General features: G+C 55.2%; 2 protein-coding genes across 2 annotated transcripts in view; one reads left to right on the top strand and one right to left on the bottom strand.

Annotated features, from left to right (window-relative positions):
* HSPG2 (heparan sulfate proteoglycan 2) overlaps positions 1-8,102 on the top strand; it is a 100,967-nt gene extending 92,865 nt beyond the window's left edge. Inside the window, exons 82-97 of the mRNA XM_057699025.1 lie at positions 264-408; positions 497-596; positions 723-832; positions 956-1,064; positions 1,657-1,755; positions 2,162-2,383; positions 2,675-2,919; positions 3,264-3,435; positions 3,528-3,650; positions 3,737-3,793; positions 5,506-5,581; positions 5,670-5,748; positions 5,861-5,931; positions 6,135-6,218; positions 6,630-6,733; positions 6,883-8,102. Coding sequence (XP_057555008.1) covers positions 264-408; positions 497-596; positions 723-832; positions 956-1,064; positions 1,657-1,755; positions 2,162-2,383; positions 2,675-2,919; positions 3,264-3,435; positions 3,528-3,650; positions 3,737-3,793; positions 5,506-5,581; positions 5,670-5,748; positions 5,861-5,931; positions 6,135-6,218; positions 6,630-6,733; positions 6,883-7,055 — 1,969 coding nt within the window. The 3' untranslated portion in view covers positions 7,056-8,102. The remainder of the gene's footprint in view (positions 1-263; positions 409-496; positions 597-722; positions 833-955; positions 1,065-1,656; positions 1,756-2,161; positions 2,384-2,674; positions 2,920-3,263; positions 3,436-3,527; positions 3,651-3,736; positions 3,794-5,505; positions 5,582-5,669; positions 5,749-5,860; positions 5,932-6,134; positions 6,219-6,629; positions 6,734-6,882) is intronic.
* A 369-nt stretch (positions 8,103-8,471) lies between these two features.
* Positions 8,472-17,705, bottom strand: LDLRAD2 (low density lipoprotein receptor class A domain containing 2). The gene is made up of 5 exons (XM_057734017.1): positions 17,624-17,705; positions 15,254-15,691; positions 12,344-12,475; positions 8,826-8,987; positions 8,472-8,701 (listed from the first exon to the last, which is right to left on the bottom strand). The coding sequence occupies exons 1-5, from the start codon at positions 17,703-17,705 to the stop codon at positions 8,472-8,474; spliced, it is 1,044 nt and encodes a 347-aa protein (XP_057590000.1).
* Between the last annotated feature and the right edge of the window lie 2,763 nt (positions 17,706-20,468).

The following is a 20,468-nucleotide window of genomic DNA, read 5'->3' as shown; positions in this document are numbered from 1 at the left end:
AGGGCCTGGAGCCAGGGGCTCTTGGAGCCCCGGAGGCTGCTCTGGACAAGCTCCCAAGGAGAGTGTGGGAGGAGGAGAACCCTTGGGGAGGGGCAAGGGTGGGGTGAGCTGGGGGTGGGCGTGGAGTGAGAGCACAGGCAGGGACAGGAACTGGAGCAGGGAATGGCATCAACACCGTTGCCCGGCCTGGGCTTCCTGCCCGGCCCTTCCTATAAACCCCGTATGCGCTTCCCCTGCCCTGGCCCTCCCACCCCATGGAGCAGGTTTGATGCAGGCTCGGGCATGGCCACCATCCGCCACCCCACACCGCTGGCACTGGGCCAGTTCCACACGGTGACCCTGCTGCGCAGCCTCACCCAGGGCTCCCTGATCGTGGGCAGCCTGGCCCCGGTCAACGGCACCTCCCAGGTGAGACCCAGCCCTGTTCCTCTACTCCCAGCCCCTTCCCATCGCCGCTCAGCCTCCATCTGCCATTCCCAACCTCCCCCCTTCCCAGGGCAAGTTCCAGGGCCTGGACCTGAACGAGGAGCTCTACCTGGGTGGCTACCCTGACTACGGCGCCATCCCCAAGGCGGGGCTGAGCAGCGGCTTCATAGGTGAGCCCCCTCCCCACCTTCAGCCCTGGCCAGGCCTCACCTGGCCGGCACTGCAGGGCATGGGATGGGGCTGGGCAGGCCTCCCAGCACCCCCACCTCGGTTCACCCTGCCTGCCCGCCCCCCAGGCTGTGTCCGGGAGCTGCGCATCCAGGGCGAGGAGATCGTCTTCCACGACCTGAACCTTACAGCGCACGGCATCTCCCACTGCCCCACCTGCCGGGATCGGCCCTGCCAGGTAGCCCCGCACCGCACACTCCTCCCAGCCGCCCCGGCCACTGCCCTCAGCTGCGGCAGGCCCCACGTGGAGTCGGGGAGGGCCAGAGTGTTCTCAGCCTGACTTCCAGGGGCTGCTTTGCAGAATGGGGGCCAGTGCCAGGACTCAGAGAGCAGCAGCTATGTGTGTGTGTGCCCGACTGGCTTCACCGGGAGCCGCTGTGAGCACTCGCAGGCCCTGCACTGCCACCCAGGTGTGTACCCCACCTTCGCCATCACCGCCACCCCGGGCTCTTCCCTCTGCCCGTTCCTACACCTTCATACCCACCCCCACCCTAACTGTACTCACCACACGCCATCCGTCTTCCCAAGTACTTACCACCCTTCCTGGATTCTGACTTCCATCACCGCCACCCTGCTACCCACTCTGCCTTCCCTCTCTGCTACCCAAGCACTCACCCCCCTCACTGCACCTAGACACTCCCCCTAGCCCAGTCACTGCTCCCCGGTAGCTACCACCTTCCCATGTTACCGAGGCACTCACCCCACTACCTGCCACCCAGGTGCTTGTCACCCCCACACTGTCATCCAGGTCCAGTCTTTCAAGAACAACAGAGAGAGTGACTCGTCCACTTCCCCCGTTGCTCTCTCCCTGCCCAGCCTCCTCCGGCCCCACCCTTGCCCGCATCCATTCCTCCTCCCCAGTCTCCCGATGCAGCCCTCCCAGGCGGGCCTAGCCCTAACTAGCCCAGGCCCCAGGGTGCGATAGCTGGGGCTCTGGCACCAGGACCCCACCCTCTCCCAGGCTACCTCAGTGTCCTCCTCACTGGCCCGTGTGTCCCCCAGAGGCCTGTGGGCCCGACGCCACCTGTGTGAACCGACCCGATGGCCGAGGCTACACCTGCCGCTGCCACCTGGGCCGCTCAGGAATGAGGTGTGAGGAAGGTGAGCGAAGCTGGGCCTGAGAACCCCAGGGATCCCAGTAAGGACGGGGGAGAAGCTGGACAGGGCACTTTGAGGCCATGACAGGTCCTATGGATGATAAAATTCGTCCAGAGCGACAGGGCCTCAGGTCACCTGGCCAAGCGTCTGCCCAGCCTGAACTCACATGTGAGGGGCTCAAAGGGGAATCCCATCTAATTGAAGATCCAGCCTGGTCTGCAGTGCTGGGGGCAGGGTGCTTCTAGCTTGCTGCAGGCATTGCCCAGTTGGTCCTGAGCCTCTGGGACTGGAGGATGGGGTGGGCAGGGGCCTCAGAGGAAGGCTCATAGTGGGAGCCCTCCCGGGACTCCGGCATCCCTCCTGTGACTCCGGCATCCCTACTGCCCCCGCTGAGCTGTGGCTGCTGCAGGTGTGACGGTGACCACCCCCTCCCTGTCGGGCACGGGCTCCTACCTGGCGCTGCCTGCTCTCACCAACACGCACCACGAGCTACGCCTGGATGTCGAGTTTAAGCCGCTGGCACCCGATGGGGTCCTGCTATTCAGTGGGGGAAAGAGCGGGCCTGTGGAGGACTTCGTGTCCCTGGCGATGGTTGGCGGACATCTGGAGTTCCGCTACGAGCTGGGCTCAGGTGAGCGCCGACACCAAATACAGATGGGCTGTGGGCACCGAGCTCCATGCCCCCCTTGGCCCTCCATGCCCCACGGAGGTGGGGGGAATAAGTTCTGAAGTCAGACCAACTGGAGTCCCCTGCTCTTCACGTCCCTTCTCTCTGTGTGACTTGAAGCAAGTCCCTAGACTGTTGGGTTCCTCTAGGACACAGGGAGGCTGAAGGAGGCTCCCTGTCTGCTCAAGTTCCTGTAGGGGGCGGGACGGGGCAGGGGGCCATCCGTGGGCCAACCCTGCCGGGCATCCTCCCCAGGACTGGCCATCCTGCGGAGCTCTGAGCCCCTGGCCCTGGGCCGCTGGCACCACGTGTCTGCAGAGCGTCTCAACAAGGACGGCAGCCTGCGGGTAAACGGCGGGCGCCCCGTGCTGCGCTCCTCGCCGGGCAAGAGCCAGGGCCTCAACCTGCACACTCTGCTCTACCTGGGCGGCGTGGAGCCGTCCGTGCAGCTGCCCCTGGCCACCAACATGAGCGCTCCCTTCCACGGCTGCGTGGGCGAGGTGAGCAGCTTCCAGACGGCAGGTGGAGAGGGCGGGGTGATTTCCCTCCACCTGCAGCCAGCCCAAGGCATTTGGGACCAGAGCCTCCGTTTCCTCCTCTGTAAAATGGGGATAATTGCACCTGCTTTGGAAGGCTGTACTGAGAAGGGACTGCACTGATGGATGCTCCCGGCACACAGTAGGCACTCGACTTTGTTCCTCCTCCCCTGTGCTAGAATGCCACGTTCCTGCTCAGGTTCCAGCCTGGGTTCCCAGCTACCCTCTGCTGCAGTCTTCTCTCTACTGGTACCCCTGTGCCTCTGCCTCTTCATTCTTCGCGTCCCTCAGTGTCCATATGCCCACAGGTGTCAGTGAACGGAAAGCGGCTGGACCTCACCTACAGCTTCCTGGGCAGCCGGGGCGTCGGGCAGTGCTACGACAGCTCCCCGTGTGAGCGCCAGCCTTGCCGCCATGGTGCCACGTGCATGCCCGCGGGCGAGTACGAGTTCCAGTGCCTGTGTCGAGATGGCTTCAAAGGCAAGGGAGCCTGGCCAGGCCGGGAGGGAGGGGCGTGGGGCGGTCAGTGGCTGCTCCAGCCCACGCCCACTCCCCTCTGCGCTGGCCCACAGGAGACCTCTGTGAGCATGAGGAGAACCCCTGCCAGCTCCGTGAACCCTGTCTGCACGGGGGCACCTGCCAGGGCACCCGCTGCCTATGTCCCCCAGGCTTCTCTGGCCCACGCTGCCAACAAGGTAACCGCCCTGGCTTCTCTCCGCCTCCCCCTTGGGGCCCTGGGGCTGGACACAGCCCACCGACTGGACCCTGCCTCTCCCCACAGGCTCTGCACATGGCATAGCGGAGCCCGACTGGCATCTTGAAGGCAGCGGGGGCAACGGTACGTACTTGGCCGTGACCAGCCAGAGGCGCTGAGCGGGCTTGTCCCTCCCAGACTTTGGGTCTCTCAGCCCCTCTTCCAACGACCCCACCCCTCCATCCTGGCCTCTAAACAGAACAGGCCCAGGGGAGAGGCTCCCTGGGCACAGAGTGACAGAATGAGAAGAGCACAGCCACACAGAGCTGGGTCCTGCCCTATGCTTACTGGCTAGTGACCTTGGGCAGGCCTTTGAACCACTCTCACTCCCGTTCCCTCCTCTGTATTCATGCCTTCCAGCAACAAACAGGTATATGTGCCCATCCTTGCCCTGGGAGCATAAATATAAGATACATAAGGCAGGACCCTCATTCACAAGCAATCCACAATCTATTTAAAAGCAATGAGAATGATAAAATGAATATCTATTGAACATTTACAGGCCCTGTGCTAACTGCTTTATTGAGAAATATCTTATTTATCACTAATATAATAGGAGAGGTAGTTGTATAGTGGATAAGAGCCTAGGTTCAAATTCTAGCTTTGCTGCTTACTAGCTGTGTGATTTTGGGTGAGTCGCTTAACCTCTCTGTGCCTCAGTTTCCCCATGTCTAAAATATTAGAAAGAAGTAACATCCTTCCACAAGGTTTCAGATACAATTTTGTGTGAGTGTAAAATTCTTTAATGTATTTAAAATGCTAAGGACAATGTCTGGCCCAGAATGGGTACAGAATGTTAGCTTTCGTTAATATTATAGCTAAGTCACAGGGTTGTTACAAGGATCCAGTTAAAAATTACATTTGTAGCTGGATGTGAAACTTCCTGCACAAGTAGGTGCTTGGTAACTGGTAGCTGTTAACTTCATCCGCTGGTGGAGGGTGGCAAAGTGTCCCCTACCCTGGTAGCTGCCAGGCCCCAGGGACCAGTGCTGGTGTGGGATGGGTTTGAGCAGGTAGGGTTGGGGATGGTAGAGCCACACACACAGTGTGGCTGAGGCAGCCAAAAGCTCTGGGCTGCCATCCAGGCTTCCCACTTCCTGGGCAATTCACTCACCCCTGAGCCTGTCTTCCCGTCCGTAAGACGGAGGGAACACAGGGGTTCAGAACTGTTCGTGCGCCGCCAACCTAAGTGACCGGCTGCCCCAATTTGCTTAGGACTGAGGGGCTTCTGAGGATGTGAGACTTTCAGAGCTAAAACCAGGACAGGGCCAGGCAAGTAGGGATGGTCGATCACCCTACCTGGACCCTACTGACTGCAGAGAATGAAATACATAGGATTTCAAAGGAAACCAGTTGTCCCGAAAGAAGGTTATTGAAGTATTTAAAATTTTTTGCTTCTTTATTAATACATTAAGTAACAAGATCTCATATTAGTCCCAACAGCTGCCACAATTGCAAAGAGCATGAACAATGTTTCAAAATATTTGCAACTCCCATAAAGCATAAGGAAATCTTCCAGTGGTGACCGAGTCACAGGCCCTGCTACTCCTTCAGTGTGTTGCCTACCTGCTAACCTTCAGGGTGAAGTGAGCGAGGCTAGAACTGTAATGCTTTCCCAGCCAAGTTCACAGGCCCCTGAATTCTGCCCACAGCCCCCTTGAGTCTCCAGGGACTGCAGGTTCAGGGCGCCGTAGTAGTGCAGGTCAGGATGAAGGTGGGAGTCAGGGGCACCGATGCACGCTGGGCGTTCCGTGCAGCTGACCAGGTGTCCCAGCATCGGCCCCCTCCCCCTACAGATGCCCCCGGGCAGTACGGAGCCTACTTCTACGATGACGGCTTCCTCGCCCTCCCTGGCCGCATCTTCTCCAGGAGGTGAGACGGGTGTTGGGAGAGTCTGTGGGCCCCGGGTGGGGAACGGGAATCTGGGACTTCTGCCCCTCACCCACTTTCCCCACCACAGTCTCCCCGAGGTCCCCGAGACCATCGAGCTGGAGGTTCGGACTCACACAGCCAGCGGCCTCCTGCTCTGGCAGGGCGTGGTGAGTGTGGATGTCAGGGTTCCCCGCCTCCTGGTGGCCAGAGAAGTGGGGGAGAGGAAGGAGGAGGCCACAGCTGTCAGGGGCCCCCAGAGACCCTGTGCTTCTCTGGCAGGAGGCGGGAGAGTCCAGCCGAGGCAGGGACTTCATCGGTCTTGGGCTTCAGGACGGACACCTTGTCTTCAGGTGGGTTCTGGCACCTGACCCTTCCTCTCCCTTCCCTCACCCCCCCTTACCCTTCAGTGGTGTCCTCTCCTGTCAGTCCCATGCCCCCCCCACCACGAGAAGCTGTAGCTCCCAGTGCCTCAGCCACACACCACCACCGCCATCCCACACCCCCTCCCGTCCTGCCCCCTGCTCACACCATTCTTGGGTCTGTGTGAGTGCAGCTACCAGCTGGGCAGTGGGGAGGCCCGCCTTGTCTCTGAGGACCCCATCAACGATGGCGAGTGGCATCGGGTGACAGCACTGCGGTAAGGGAGCCATGCGGGCACTGGAGCGAGGGGTCCAGAGTTTTGGACTGGGACAGGACGCCCCCCACCATGCGCAGGGGGGCAGGCATTGAGCTCTGGGGAGTCAGAACTTGAAGCCAGGGTCCGGTGGAGCCCACCATCCAGAGCACAGACTTCCAGGGCGGGACAGAGCTCCATGGAGGGGTGGACAGGCTAGCACCCTAGGGGGTGGATGAAACCTGGGTGCGGTGCTAGGAAGCTGAGTTTGTGGCGTCAGATCTCTCATCTAGGAGGGAAGTGGGGAGGAAAGAACTCAGGGAGCAGGGGGCAGACTTCTCTGTCTGGGGTCTCTGTAGCAAAGGGAGGGGACCCTTACCGGGTTGGGAAGGACGGGGAATCGGTGGTGAGGGGCCTGACCCTGTTGCACCACAGAGAGGGCCGGAGAGGCTCCATCCAGGTGGACGGAGAGGAGCTGGTCAGCGGCCAGTCCCCAGGCCCTAACGTGGCTGTCAACGCCAAGGGCAGCATCTACATCGGTAAGTCTTAAGCTCAGGCCTCGGTGCAGGCCTGGCGCCCGCTCCTCTGGGCAAGGGAGGGACTGGGGCTCGCACAGAGCTAGAGCACAGGGCCTTCCTCGCCTCCACCTGCTGGAGCTGACAGGCCCCGCCCTCTCCCTTCCCCGCAGGCGGAGCCCCCCACGTGGCCGCGCTGACCGGGGGCAGGTTCTCCTCGGGCATCACGGGCTGTGTCAAGAACCTGGTGCTGCACTCTGCCCGGCCTGGCGCCCCACCCCCACAGCCACTGGACCTGCAGCACCGCGCCCAGGCGGGGGCCAACACGCGTCCCTGCCCCTCATAGGCACTGCCTGCCCCACACGGACTCCCAGGCAGCGCCTCAGCCCCACAACGTCGACTATATTATTATTAATATTATTATTATGAATTTTTTGTAAGAAACTGAGGCCATGCCACGCTTTGCTGCTACTGCCCTGGGCTGGACTGGAGGGTGGGCCTGCCACCCCCCAGACAGAAACACACCTGGGCAAAGCCACAGGCTGCTGGGCAGGGCAGGTTGCATGGGAGCAGGTGCCTCAAAGGGTCACCAGGACTTGGGGTCAGGCACGGTGGCTGAGCAGGCTCAGAACTGCCCCCACCTGTAGAGCCCCCCAAGGTGGTGCTGGACTGCCCATTTCTTCAGCCCTGGGGCAGCCCTCATTTCTACAGGAGCCAGCCTCGGCTTCCAGCCTGGTGCCTCGCCAGCTACCCGGAGCAGAGGGCATCGCAGTGGCCTCCGCCACCCTCCTCTGGGTTGGGAAAGCTCTTTAGTGCCAACTGTGGAGCAAAAGGCAGCTCACCCCTGGGCAGGCAGCCCCCACCCCGCCAGCCCACGTCCCAGCCCCCTCCGCCTCCTCCCAGCCAGCCGGGCCTCCTGCCCCTGGCAGCCTCCCCCCTCACCAAGCCCACCTGGCCTGCACCCCCCCACCCCACACCTAGCCCAGGGCCCCTGCCCTGAGGGGCTGCAAGGGAAACTCCACCCCAACTCTTACCAGGAGCTGCTACAGGCAGAGCCCAGCACTGAGAGGGTCTCCCTGACCGCACCAGGCCACGTCCCCCCACGGATCTGGAAGTGAAGGCCCAGGGGACTTGCGGGGAGGAGGGCATTGGTGGTCAGAAAGAGTTAGTGCCTTGGGTGGGGGAAGCCAAGACTCACGACTGGGAGGGACAGGAAGGGGACATGACAGCCCTGCCCCATCTGTGGGAGCCTGAGGGCCCAACTAGGGGCAAGCGCCCTCCCCACCAGCAGCCCCCAAATGTGGGGCCAGGATGCCTGGCCTCTGTGTCCTACAAGGGACCCTCCTGTGGTCTTTGTCTTGATCTTTCTTAATAAACGGTGCTATCCCCGCCAGGGCTGTCTCCTGTGTCTTTGACTAGGGCTAGACTCATGGTACCTGAGGATGGGCCAGGATGGGGCAAAGCAGGGCAGGTGAGATCCGGGAGTGAAGCAAGACAGATTCAGGTGAGCAAGGCCCCTACTCCCTGCCCTTCACTGATCCAGCAGTGCCAGCCACCATGCGAGTTGCAGGGTCAGCTGTCTCCTGTGGCCTTCACATGCCCCTGTGAGGCAGGAACCATCCCGTTTTCCAAAGGAGCAGACTGAGTCTCGGAGGGTTATGTGATCTGCCCAAGGTTAGACAGCCCTGTGGAGAGTGGGGGCAGAACCCAGGGACTGTCTGACCCAGAGCCCACTCTCCTTGCTCTGTTGCCCCCTGCCTCCTCAGGGATGGGCCCCCTGACCCTGGAAGGCTGGCTCACTCAGCCGCAGCCCCCCGGGGGCCACCTGGCCAGGACATGTGTAACAGGTGGTGCAGCTGAGGCAGAGACCACGGCCACCAGCACGCCAGGCCAGCCGACTGGAGGAGCAGCAGCACCAGAGGAGGCCCACGAGGAGGCCGGCAGAGGCTAGAAACAGCGAGGAGGCCAGCGCCACCCCCCGCAGCCGGGGGCCTGTAGAAAGAAAGAGTCCACTCAGGCCCCAGCCTGGGCCTGCTGCCCCCACCCATCACTGGAGAGGGACAAGCATGATCTCGGTGGGAGGAGTGGCAGCGGGTGGTAACCAAGAGCCCTCTACCTTCTGGAGCTGCATCCTGTCGTGCAGGGTCCCGGCGTGCTGGGGGGCTCCTCTCAGCTGCAATCCCCAGGGGGCCCACAGACCCGTGAGCTGGGGAAAGAGTCAGGGGCCTGGAGGGACCATCATCCGTACTCCCTGCCTGGCTGGGCACCGGAGAGGGACCTGCAGTGGGAAATAACAGCTCCAACACACTGAGATCTGCCCCTTCCGGGGTGTGATTGTGTCTTATGTAATCCTCCCAAAACCTCTTAGCGCGTATTAGTATTTTAATTTTACAGATAAGAGAAGTGAGGCACAGAGAGGCTACGTCACTTGCCCAGGTCACACAGCTGGAAGCGACAGAGGTGGACTTGAACTTACAGTCTAGCTCCAGGGGCTGGGCTGGATGAATGGAGCTGCTTCTCAAGGAGTATGTACCTGTACTGAGTATTTTCTGTGCACCAAGCACCATGCTCTCTCTGCGCTGGGCCCTTTACCCACAGGACTTCACTTGAAGTTCATGACAAATCTGAGAGGTTAGTTTTATCATCCCCAGTTTACAGATGAGGAAACAGAGGCATAGAGAGGTTCATTCTTCCACTCATTTGACAAGTAGTTTTCGATCAGTTACTACTATACCCCAGGCATTGCTCTAGGGACTGGGGGTGTGACAGTGAGCAAAACAGACAAAAATGGGGGCTGCCCTGGTGGTGCAGTGGTGAAGAATCTGCCTGCCAATGCAGGGGACATGGGTTTGATCCCTGGTCCAGGAAGATCCTACGTGCCGTGGAGCAACTAAGCCCGTGTGCCACAACTATTGAGCCTGCCTGCCACAACTACTGAAGCCCACACACCTAGAGCTGGTGCTCCACAACAAGAAGCCATGGTAGTGAGAAGCCCACACACCACAATGAAGCATAGCCCCCGCTCACCGCAACTAGAGAAAGCTCACGTGCAGCAACAAAGACCCAACAGAGGCAAAAAAAACAATAAAATTAAAACAAAAAAATACACAAAAATGTCTTCATGGAGCTGGCATTGTAGTGTGAGGCAACACAAAACACAAATGTCAAGTGGAGATAGGTGCTGTGGGGAAAAGTTAAGCAGGGAAAGGGACAGGGCGTGTTGGTAAGAGGAAGGTTGCTATTTTTCTTTTACATGAGGTAAACTATACAAAACAAAGTTTACCATTTTAACCATTTTTAGGTACATTCTGTAGTATTAAGTCCATTCATATTGTTGAGTAGCCATTAATACCATCCACTCTCAGAACTCTTTTCGTCTTGTAAAGCTGAAACTCTGCAGCCATTAACTCCCCAGCTTCCCTTCCCCAGCCCCTGGCAACCATCATTCTGCTTTCTGTCTCTGATTTTGAGCACTCTAGGTGTCTCATGTAAGTGGAATCATACAGTATTTGTCCTTTTGTGACTGGGTTATTTCACTCAGCGTAATGTCCTCAAGGTTCATCCATGTCGTAGCACGTGTCAGAATTTCCTTCCTTTGCAGGGCTGAACACTATTCCATTGTGTGGACATACCACAGTTTGTTTAGCTGGTTTTCTTTCAATGGACATGGGGTTGCTTTTTTTTTTTTTTTTGGCCACATGCGGGATCTTAGTTCCCTGACCAGGGGCCAAACCCCATGCTCCCTGCAGTGGAAGGGACCACTGGACCACCAGGGAAGTCCCAGGGTTGCTATTTGTAAATAAAGGGGTCAGGAAAGAGTTCACTGAGAGGGTGAGGGTTAAGTAAAGACCTGCAGGGCCAGGGTAGAGGAGCTGAGGGAGCAAGCAGGTAAGTGGGAGGTGACCGGCCAGGTCGCAAAGGGCCTGGGGGCCCCTGGGAGGCTTGTGTGGGCTGAATGAGGAGTGTGGAGGGTCCTGCGCACAGGAGTAATGCCATCTGACAGCGTTTTAAAAGGCTCCTCTGGGGAGTTCCCGGGTTGTCCAGTGGTTAGTACTCCACCCTCTTGCTGCTGAGGGCCAGGGTTCGATCCCTGGTCAGGGAACCAAGATCCTGCAAGCTGCGTGGTGCAGCCAAAAAAAAAAAAAATTCTCGCCTGGCAGGAGAGCTTAACTCCCCACTCATGGGTGGGCTGCAGGTGGTGACTTCTTCCCAAAGAGGACAATGTGAAGAGAGGAGGCAGAAGGAGTAACAGCGGAGAAACCTGACAAAAACGGCCTCAGCCCAGTGACCAAGGCCAACATCAACATCCTTGGATCATGTTGGGGAGTGATCGCGTTGGTTGGGCCTGGTGTGCCCTTGACCTTTGTGGTCTCCCTTCTCATAACCCACGACCCCAGTCTTATCATGAGGGAAACATCAGATTAATTCTGATAACGCTGATGGCTTGGTTATGGGCTGAGAGGGAAGAGGAAGGAAAGGATGACAACCATTTGGGCCTGAGCAACTGGAATTCAAAGCTGCCACTGGGTGGGAAGGGGACACGGGTGAGGAGCAGGATGCAGGGCGGGCTGTGGATCGTGAGTTCCATTTGGGGCAAGTTAAGTGTGAGACCCGCCTACACAGCCACGTGGAGATGCTGAGCAGGGCAGTGGTTACGTAACTAGAGTTCAAAGACGAGTCCAGCTGGCAATATGGTATAAAGGAGACCGTGCAGGGAATGGGTGCGGCAGATGGAGGAGAGGACATAGAGAGCGGGCCTCTGGGCATGGAGCATAGGTCAGGGAGGAAACGAGGAGCCTGAGGAGTGGCTGGAGAGGGAAGTGTGTGGGGTCCCGGGAAGCTGGATTTCACCCCTCAGCCAGGTGCATTTTTGCAATGAACAACCTGTTCAATAGGACAAGGCAGGGACTTCCCTGGTGGTGCAGTGGTTAAGACTCCATGCGTCCAATGCAGGGGGCCTGGGTTCGATCCCTGGCCAGGGAACTAGATCCCAAATGCATGCCACAACTAAAGAGCCCGTCTGCTGCAAATAAGACCTAACGCAACCAAATAAATAAATAATAGGACAAGGCAGCCCTGATGGGGGCGGGGGTGGGGGCAGGGGGGGAGGGGGTGGCAGCTCCAGGTTCCCAGGAAGGATATCAGGAGTGACCTAGTCTGGTCCCCTCTGTCCATCCACACAGGTCACTCCTGGTTATGTCACTCTGTGATCTTGGGCTAGTCATTTCTCCTCCCTAGGCCTCAGTCTCCCCATCTATAAAATGTGGGAGTCAGACTGGAGCAATGATTTTCAAAGTCTTGATGGTCAAACTCAGGTCTCTCAGTAGGACATCAGTCAGCCAGGGCCCAGCCCCTCCCATCCAGTTAAGTAGAGCATCTCCCTCTCCTTGTGATGTCCAGGGCCTCTGCAAGGCTCCATTTAGGAAAAGCTTCCCCCACTGAAATGACATTTTGAAGCAGCTGGATTCGATCACCTCCAGCATCATTTGAGCTCTAACGTCCTCTGGTCCTCAGGCAGTCTGATCTGAACAGATTCCCCACTGCTTTGTTTCCCCTTATCCTCTCCTGCTGCACCCCAGCCTCCAGCCTCTATTCCAACTGCTCAGCAGGACCTAGGCTACACCCGTCACTGACCTCTGCAGTCGGCTGGCGGCCAGGAAACCTGGTCACTGCCATCACCACAGTTGTCCATGCCCCAGCGATCACACACCAGGCTCGGGGGGATGCACCTGCCGTTCTGACATCGGAAGTAGGCACCACAGGATCCTGGGGTTGAAAGGGGAGGCATGAGATGAGGACCCTGGGCACCAGGGGATGTGTGGTCCTATAGTGAGGGGCTGTGAGAGGTGTGAGCAGGAGAGGCTATTTCCATGTGCATGCAGATAAGAGTGGATGAGACAGGTGTACAATCATAAAGATGATGATGGTGGGGGTGTTGGCTAACATTTATTCAATTCCTATTCCAGGCCAAGCAGGGTTCACATCCCAGCTCATTAAGTTCTCACAATAACCCTGTGGGGTCCATACTATTATCAATCCCATTTTAGAGATGAGAAGCCTGAGGCACAGGGAGGTTAGGTCACTAGACCAAGGCCACACAGGCTGTATCTAAGCAGCAGGGTAGGAATTCAGCCCCACGCTCATGAGCACTGTGGCCCCCAGCGTGTGCGAGTGTGTGCACGTGTACATGGATGCAGCCTACGGTAGCCCAGCGACCTGAACACGCCAAGCACATCCCGGCTCGTGGCACTGCACCCGCCATCAGCCCCACCCGTAACTGCATGGCTCGCTCCCCTCAGGTCGCCACTCAAATGTCATCTTGTCCGAAGGCCTGCCCTCACCTCCGCATGAGAAGAGCACACCCTCCCTCCCCCACCGCCCCTGTATCCTGATTTGGGTTCCTCTGCAGCACTTATCACCTTATGGATTTGCTTGCTTCTGTGTTTGTGGTCTGTCTCCCCCACTAGAATGTCAGCTCAAATGGGCTCTTCGTTCACTGCTGCGTGTATCCCTGGAGCCTAGAACAGCACCTGGCCCACGGCAGGTACTCAATATTTGTTAAATGAATGAATATGCACACAGGTGAGAGGAGGGTATGATTTGGTGCACAGGGTAAGGCAGACAGGTTGGCTTACCCAGCACCCCACTCTGCAGAGAAAAGCTGGTTCAGGCTGGACTGACAAATACCATGGCTCAGAGCTGGGCATGGGAATCAGAGCATTCCATTCCTGGCTCCGGGAATGGACATACGGCCCATGTGATTAATCAGGTTTGGCCCCAAGGACTTTTGCTAGAACCATAAGAAATGCTCACCTTTATTTCATTAAGGTGAGAGTTATAAGGGGGATTGTGGGCTTGGAGCTACAGGGTCACCTTGCTGCCAAGCAGAAAGAGGAGCTGCCTGAGATGGAAGCCAAACACACCCACACAAGGCAAAGAGAGAGAACAAAGAGATAGAGCCCAGGTGGCACTACTTGAACTCTTGGATCCAGCTATACCTGAATCAACACCTTTGCATCCCAGTTATAGGAGTCCCTATATTTATAGGGGCCCCTATAAATTCTCCTTTGGCTTGAGCCAACTCAAGTTGGGTTTCTTTCATGTGCAGATTAAAGTGAATGTTCTAATATATAGAAGATGTGTAGGTGTAAGAGTGAATATCTATGAGAGAGAAAACACAAACAGTAATGTGGTCAAAAGTAATCCAAGGAAGCCAGAGTTGTGATAGGGCCTCACCACTGCCACCTGCTTTTCAGAGTCCAATCCTGCTAAACACAGAGCAGCTGCAACATGCTTGGCTTGCACCTTGCAGGAGGGCAAGGCCAGAGGGAGAGAGGCAGGGAGGGAATGAGGAATGGAGGGATAGAGGAGGGTATTGATTTCCAATTAGCCAGTGAGATCTGTTTGCCAAACAACATACTAGGACCCTTGGCACTGGAGCCAGGAAGGGGACCCCAGGCAGCAGCAGTCATGGCCCCAAAGAGGCATATGAGATGGCAGGGGGCGCTCACTGACCAGCTCAGTTTGAAGGGCTGTCCAGGCCCTGGTATGTTGAGGTCTAGCCCCTGGTGAGCCCGTGTTGGCTCTCAGAGCCCGCCAGGTTCTTGCCTCGAAGCACTCACAACCCCATGTTTAATTCTCCAGTCTGGATTATGTTGCCAGAGAGGGCAGTGATGCTTCTCCATGGTTTTGGAAACGTCTCAGCTTTGGCAGCTCATCTGCTGTAACATCAGTGAGTGTCTCCAGTCCTGGGGAAAACTGCTGGGACTAAAGCCTTGACTCAGTTTGAATGGAGGACAAACTCTAGCAGTTAAAGCCCAGCTGCCCCATCTGTGAGCTGGGAGGCCTGCGGCACTTAACCTCTCCAAGCCTGTTTCCCATCTGTACACATGAGGATAGGAGCACTGGTCCAGCAGAGCTGCTGTGAGAACAGATGAGATCTGGCATGCGAAGGGCCAAAGGCGATGCTCAGTATGGGATTATGGTTATCAGTTCCCTTTCCTTGCCTAAGTGTCTCTGTCACTTACAATCACCGGACCCCTAACTCTCGGCCCCTCTGCAGTCATCTGAAGGGCGGACCCAGGACAGAGAAGCCAGTGTGTGAACGTGCGAGTGTGTGAGTGAGTTGCATGGAAGTGTGCAAAGTGATACTGCATGTGACGAGGTGTGTGTGCCATGAACTGTGTGTGCCAGTGTGCAGTATGCGAGGCACGTGGATTGTGTGCTGCAGTGTGTGTGAGGCAGGTGTGTGTGCCCGGTGTGTGTACCAGGTGTGAGTTGTGCAAAGGAACAGCGAGTGTGAGGGGGGTGGGTGCTGAAATGTGAGGTGTGTAAGTGTGCAGGGATCGTGTGGGAGGGGGAGTTGTGTGTGAATAGGTGAGGGGCCTGGTCCGTGCATGCATGGAAGTCAAGTTTATGGCGCTGGCTTTGGGGTCGGGGCCGACCATTTCTGCAAGCCCCTGACCCTGCCGCCAGGGTCCACTCCCTCCCCTCTCCCAGGACCAGCCCCCTCCAGGTCCAGGCCAGCAGCCCCACCCAACCCACCCAACCGGAAAGAGGTGACTTCGCCCACGAAGTCCACGCGGGGCTGGCGGCCTCTGGTGACCAGGCGCAGGCCCAGGAGGTCCCCGGAGGACGCCACCGGGGCAGGGATGGTCAGGCCGCAGAGCGGGGCCCCCAGGGGCCGCGGCGCCCCCGGCGGGCCCTCGTAGAACTGCAGGTAGGACCCGGGGGCGCAGGGGTCCTCCGGCGGAGCCGGGGAGGAGGCGTTGGGCGCCGGAGGCGGCGGGGACGCCGGGGTCAGGCTGTAGACCAGGAAGAAGCGGAACTGGAAGCGGATCCTGTCGCCGGGGGCCGCCGCCCGCATCCAGAGCCCGCAGTCGGTGTCCGGGGCCACGAAGTAGAAGCGGCGCGACGCGGAGTGCGAGCGCAGCAGCAGCCCGTCCCCCTGCCACGTCCGGCCGCACAGGTCCACCAGGTCGGCTGCAGCGAAGAGCATGGACCCTGGAACCACGCGGCCTGGTTCCAAGCCTGGCCCCGCCCTCTGCCTGCTGTGTGACCCCGAGTGAGTCACTCACCCTCTCTGAGCCTCAGTGTTCTTGGGAAAATGGGGCTGATTGGGCAATGTCAGAATTTTTATGAGGATTAAAAAAACGTAATTCGGGTCCTCAATCTCATATTCAGAAACCCTAGGATGTGTTTCAGAATCTTCCAGATTTTAGATAATTTGATGCAGTCCCAAATGGAGTCGGCCACAGCCCTCCACAATCAAACACATTTTCTAGAGCAATCGCGAAACCCTAAGTAGGACAAATAAAGACAGTAAACAACCTCCTGTCAGTTCAGGTCAGGTGTTGCCAGTTAGTTAAGAACAAATTTTGGTTTTCAGAGCTTTTCATATTTTGGAGTGTAAACTAAAGGATTATGAGTTCAGTGCTTAGGACAGCACCTGGCACTTAATGAGCATTACAGAAGTGTTAGTTACTATCTTATTCAAGGATGGGGGAGACACAGTTGGGCACCTGCCAGGCCAACAGCCATTCTCTATTTCTCCTTGCTGAAAGAACCTTCATTCCCCTCAGCTATCAGGGAGCAACATGCTAGCCCCTGTGGTCATTGGCCTAAACCAAGCCTTGTAATCCTAATTCTGTTTGCCAGGATTAGGGATTAGTATGTGACCTGATTCTGGCCAATAAGATTTAAGGAGAGGTTTGCTGAAGAGAGATTTTCCTCTCTGATTTAAAAAATAAGAGAAAGAAAAAGAAAAAAGAAAAAGGAAGACCCGTGTGATGAGGAGCCCCATTTTCTTCCTGCTTTTGAAAGCTATTGACTGAGGATGCAATGTCCAGAGCTGCAGCAGCCATCTTACAAGGATGAGGTCATGATAATTATGGCAAAGCCTTGACACAGTTAAGCTCCTGAATTACTATTTCTAGAATTACCTGTGGCCACTCTTCTTAAGTGAAATAATAAATGTCCTTATGATTTAAGCTCCGTTTAGTTTGAGATCTGTTGCTTCCAGCCACAAACCTCCTCACAGGTACAGGGTTGTTGCAAGGATTAATGAAGTAATGTGTAAGTACTCAAACCATCCGATTTTTGTCAGGATAGAGAGAGAACAGGAGGTGGCTTTTCTGATGCATGGTAGGGGCACCAGTGGTGCTTGAGGACAAGCCAGGATCTGGGTCTTTGAGGGTGAAATTCTCCATCAGAGCTCAAGATATGGAAGCATCTTCTCATATCTTTGCAGATCTACTAAAGCCAGAACCTCCCTCGGAGGCACACAGGACAGAGGGAGGTTTAGAGAGTGAATGAATGAGCACCTTCTATGTGCCCGGCACTGTCTGTGTGTCTTTCATGCTTTATCTCACCTTACATACACAATAATAATAGTCGCTTAAGGGGCAAGGTTCTGTTACTCTTCCCATTTTACTGCTGGAGAAACTGAGACTTAGAAAGTAGAAACAGTGATATCAAGGGTAGAGTGAGTGTGGGAATTCTCTGGTGGTCCAGTGATTAGGACTCTGCGATTTCACTGCCAAAGGTGCAGGTTCAATCCCTGGAAGGGGAACTAAGATCCTGCAAGCCACGTGACGTGGCCAAAAAAAAGTAGAATGAGTGTGTGAACACAGGGCCATCTGACTCCGAACCCCACAGTGTTTCCCACTGCAAGACCTGAGGGCTGCCCCACCCGCCCCCAGACACCTGCTTCTGGGTGACTTGGAGCTCCAGCCACCCAGAGGGGCTAGGGTAGACTTGGGGGTGCCAGACAAGACCAGGCTGAGGGTTGTCCTGTGTTCCCCAACTCAAGGGATCCCAGCCCATCAAGATGAATGCTGATTGGGGAAACACAATCTCTAAGGGTGGTGGAGCCCAAATCTCCTGTCTGCCCCAGCCAAGCCCCCTCAGACTCACCTGTGTGCAGAGCAGACACAGTCAGGGTGGCTGCCCCCAGCAGGAGCAGCCTTTGGGGCAGCTGCAGAGGACAGGCTTCCATCCAGGCCCTCCTGTGCCCAGTGATGGGGCAGACCTGCAGAATCTTCAGTTTGGGGTCTTTGGGGAGACTAGGATGTAGAGGCCTGGCTAGGCCAGTGGAGGGGTTAGCAGGACACAAGGAGCAGGAGAGGCAAGTACACCGGCTCCTCTGGTCTCTTCAGGGATGTTTGCACTCCCCGTTCCAGATCCTCCTTCAGATCAGGATTGTGTCTAGGGTTGCCATGGAGATTTGGGGCTGGGGCTGGAGTCTGGGGAGAGAAGGCGGGGAGGATGTCTGCTCATCCCCTGCCAGACAGGAACCAGGAAACTCAGATCCGGTTCAGCCACAGGGCTTCTGGGAGGGGGACCTGCAGCCTCAGAGAGCTGCTGCCTTCCTGGAGAAGTTGGCATTTTAGGGCTGAGCTTAAGGGAGGCCCAGGGCACCAAAGGGGCCTCTCTGAGGGCCTAGAGAGGCAGCAAGTGGTGTAGGAGCACTGGCCCAGGAGTCTGCTCTATTATGAAATATTCCTGCCCTCAGGGCTTTTGTCCTCACCACTCCTCCACCTGGAGTGCTCCTCTCCCATGGCGGTCCATGGCCAGCTTCTCCAGGTCATTCAGATTTCGAGCTCTCATATCACCTGCTCAGACCACATTTCCCTGACCACTTCTCAGTCTGAATTAGTGCTGTCCCTCATTGTCACTCAGTCACATGTCCCTGAATGTATCTCAGCACACACTGGAATTACTTTGCTTATTTATATCTATCTTGTCATATGTATTGTCCATTGACCCCACATACACACAGCTAAAATTGTGTTCCGTGAGTGTCTTGTCATTCTCTGAAGCCCTATGTCATAGCACAGGGCCTGGCATAAAGCAGGCATCCAGGAAATAAGAGCAAATGACCTCCCTTTTTTCTGGATTTTACTTCCCCACGTGTACAAGGAAGGGCTTAGGCCATTTCCGTCTTTTTCAAAACCTATAACTAGTAGAAGCATTTTTTTCAAAAGATATTATACATGGAACTGTAATATATAGAACTGAAACTTTTTAGGTCTCAGTTTGCTGATCTGCAAAATGGAGTAATGATAGTTCCAACTTTGTAGGGTAAGTAACTTGATACAAGTGGGGTACTGAGACTATTGTCTGTCACATAGTAAATTGCCCAATGCATGTCAGGCTGAATGATGATCCTTAATGTCATCATTATTATTTAAATAGAGATTTAAATAGAAATATTAAATTTCTATGTTTCAAGTAGTCCCCACCTCAGACTTTGAGACACGACCTCAGAGTCTGAAGACTCTACGGGAAGGTTAAAACCACTGGCCCTGCTTCTCTCTAAGGCTTTCCTTTCTAGAGCTGACATTTGATGCAAACTTGATACCCCACTGTGTATGTTGTCCAAGGCTAGGCCTTGGCAGACTCCTTCGGCAGGAGTGGATTTATCATGAAACTCATGAAGCTTGCACATCAGAATATATTATTTGCATGGGATTATATATTTTTATAAAATTTACAAAAGTAAGGTATTTCAGGGACTTCCCTGGTGGCGCAGTGGTTAAGACTCCACGCTCCGAATGCAAGGGGCCTGGGTTCAATTCCTGGTCAGGGAACTAGATCCCACATGCATGCCACAACTAAGTGTTTGAATGCCGCAACTAAGGAGCCCGCCTGCTGCAACTAGGACTTGGTGCAATCAAATAAATAAGAAATAAAATAAAATAAAAAGATATTTCAACCACAGTCAATTCAGATCACTGTCTCTTTCCACCCCAATCTCCTCCTTCACACCTCTCTTCATGTCAGATGACCACAGGCATTTTTGAAATCTGGCTAAGGGGAGGTGGCCTTCGGTTTGGGTTTGCAGAGGGTATAATTATGGGGTCTTAGCTCCTTCCAGGTATAGTTTTATTACTTCTAAATGCCCTGGGACTTCCCTGGAGGTCCAGTGGTTGAGTCTCTGGGCTTCCACTGCAGGGGGCACAGGTTTAATCCCTGGTTGGGGAACTAAGATCCCGCATGGTAGGCAGTGCAGCTAAATAAATAAATAAATAAATAAAAGAAACCCTGTACCTGTCAGCAGTTTTTCCTCCCTCCTCCTTAGTTCTTCCTCCCCTCAGCTCTAGTCAATCACTAATTTAAAATAAATAAATAAATAAATAAATAAATAAATAAATAAATAATCTTACTAATAATGAATTGCAAAGCTGAAGGAAAAAAAGCCTAAATGATCACTAATAAAAAACTTATTTTGATCAATCATGCTAAAGGTAAGACTGAATTATCTTTCTAGTCCTATCATGGAAAATATCATAGAGTGTTGTCACAGGAGGGATAAAAGGGTGTGCAGCCAAAAAAAGTAAGGAAAAGCGGGTCATAGAAGAGGGTCAGGCAGTTGGTTGATAAAAACAGGCTATTATTTTGAATATATACTGTTCATGGTATTTGTCAGGTTTTTAAACTTTAAAAGTTGTTGGACATGGAAGCAACCTAAGTGTTCATCGACAGATGAATAGGTAAAGAAGATGTGTGTGCGCGGGGGGGGTGCGTTTGTGTGTAATGGAATATTACTCAGCCATAAAAAAAGAATGAAATACTGCCATTTGCAGCAACATGGATGGACCTGGAGGTGCTCATACGAAGTGAAGTAAGTCAGACAAAGACAAATACCATATAATATCATTTAAATGTGGAATCTAAAAAAAATGATGTTGATACAAATGAACTTATTTACAAAACAGAAATTGACTCACAGACACAGAAAACAAACTTATGGTTACCA

Source organism: Hippopotamus amphibius, chromosome 1, assembly GCF_030028045.1.
Source record: "Hippopotamus amphibius kiboko isolate mHipAmp2 chromosome 1, mHipAmp2.hap2, whole genome shotgun sequence".
NCBI classification, from domain to species: domain Eukaryota; kingdom Metazoa; phylum Chordata; class Mammalia; order Artiodactyla; family Hippopotamidae; genus Hippopotamus; species Hippopotamus amphibius.
Note: the sequence above shows the minus strand (reverse complement) of the source record. Positions and strands in the feature narration are given on the sequence as shown.

Coding starts and splice junctions, on each gene's coding strand:
- LDLRAD2 (XM_057734017.1), bottom strand. CDS start 17,705: ATGGAAGCCTGTCCTCTGCAGCTGCCCCAAAGGCTGCTCCTGCTGGGG. Junction 15,692..17,623: donor TGTGTCTGCTCTGCACACAG/GTGAGTCTGAGG, acceptor TCTTCGCTGCAG/CCGACCTGGTGGACCTGTGC. Junction 8,702..8,825: donor ACAGGATGCAGCTCCAGAAG/GTAGAGGGCTCT, acceptor TTCTTTCTACAG/GCCCCCGGCTGCGGGGGGTG.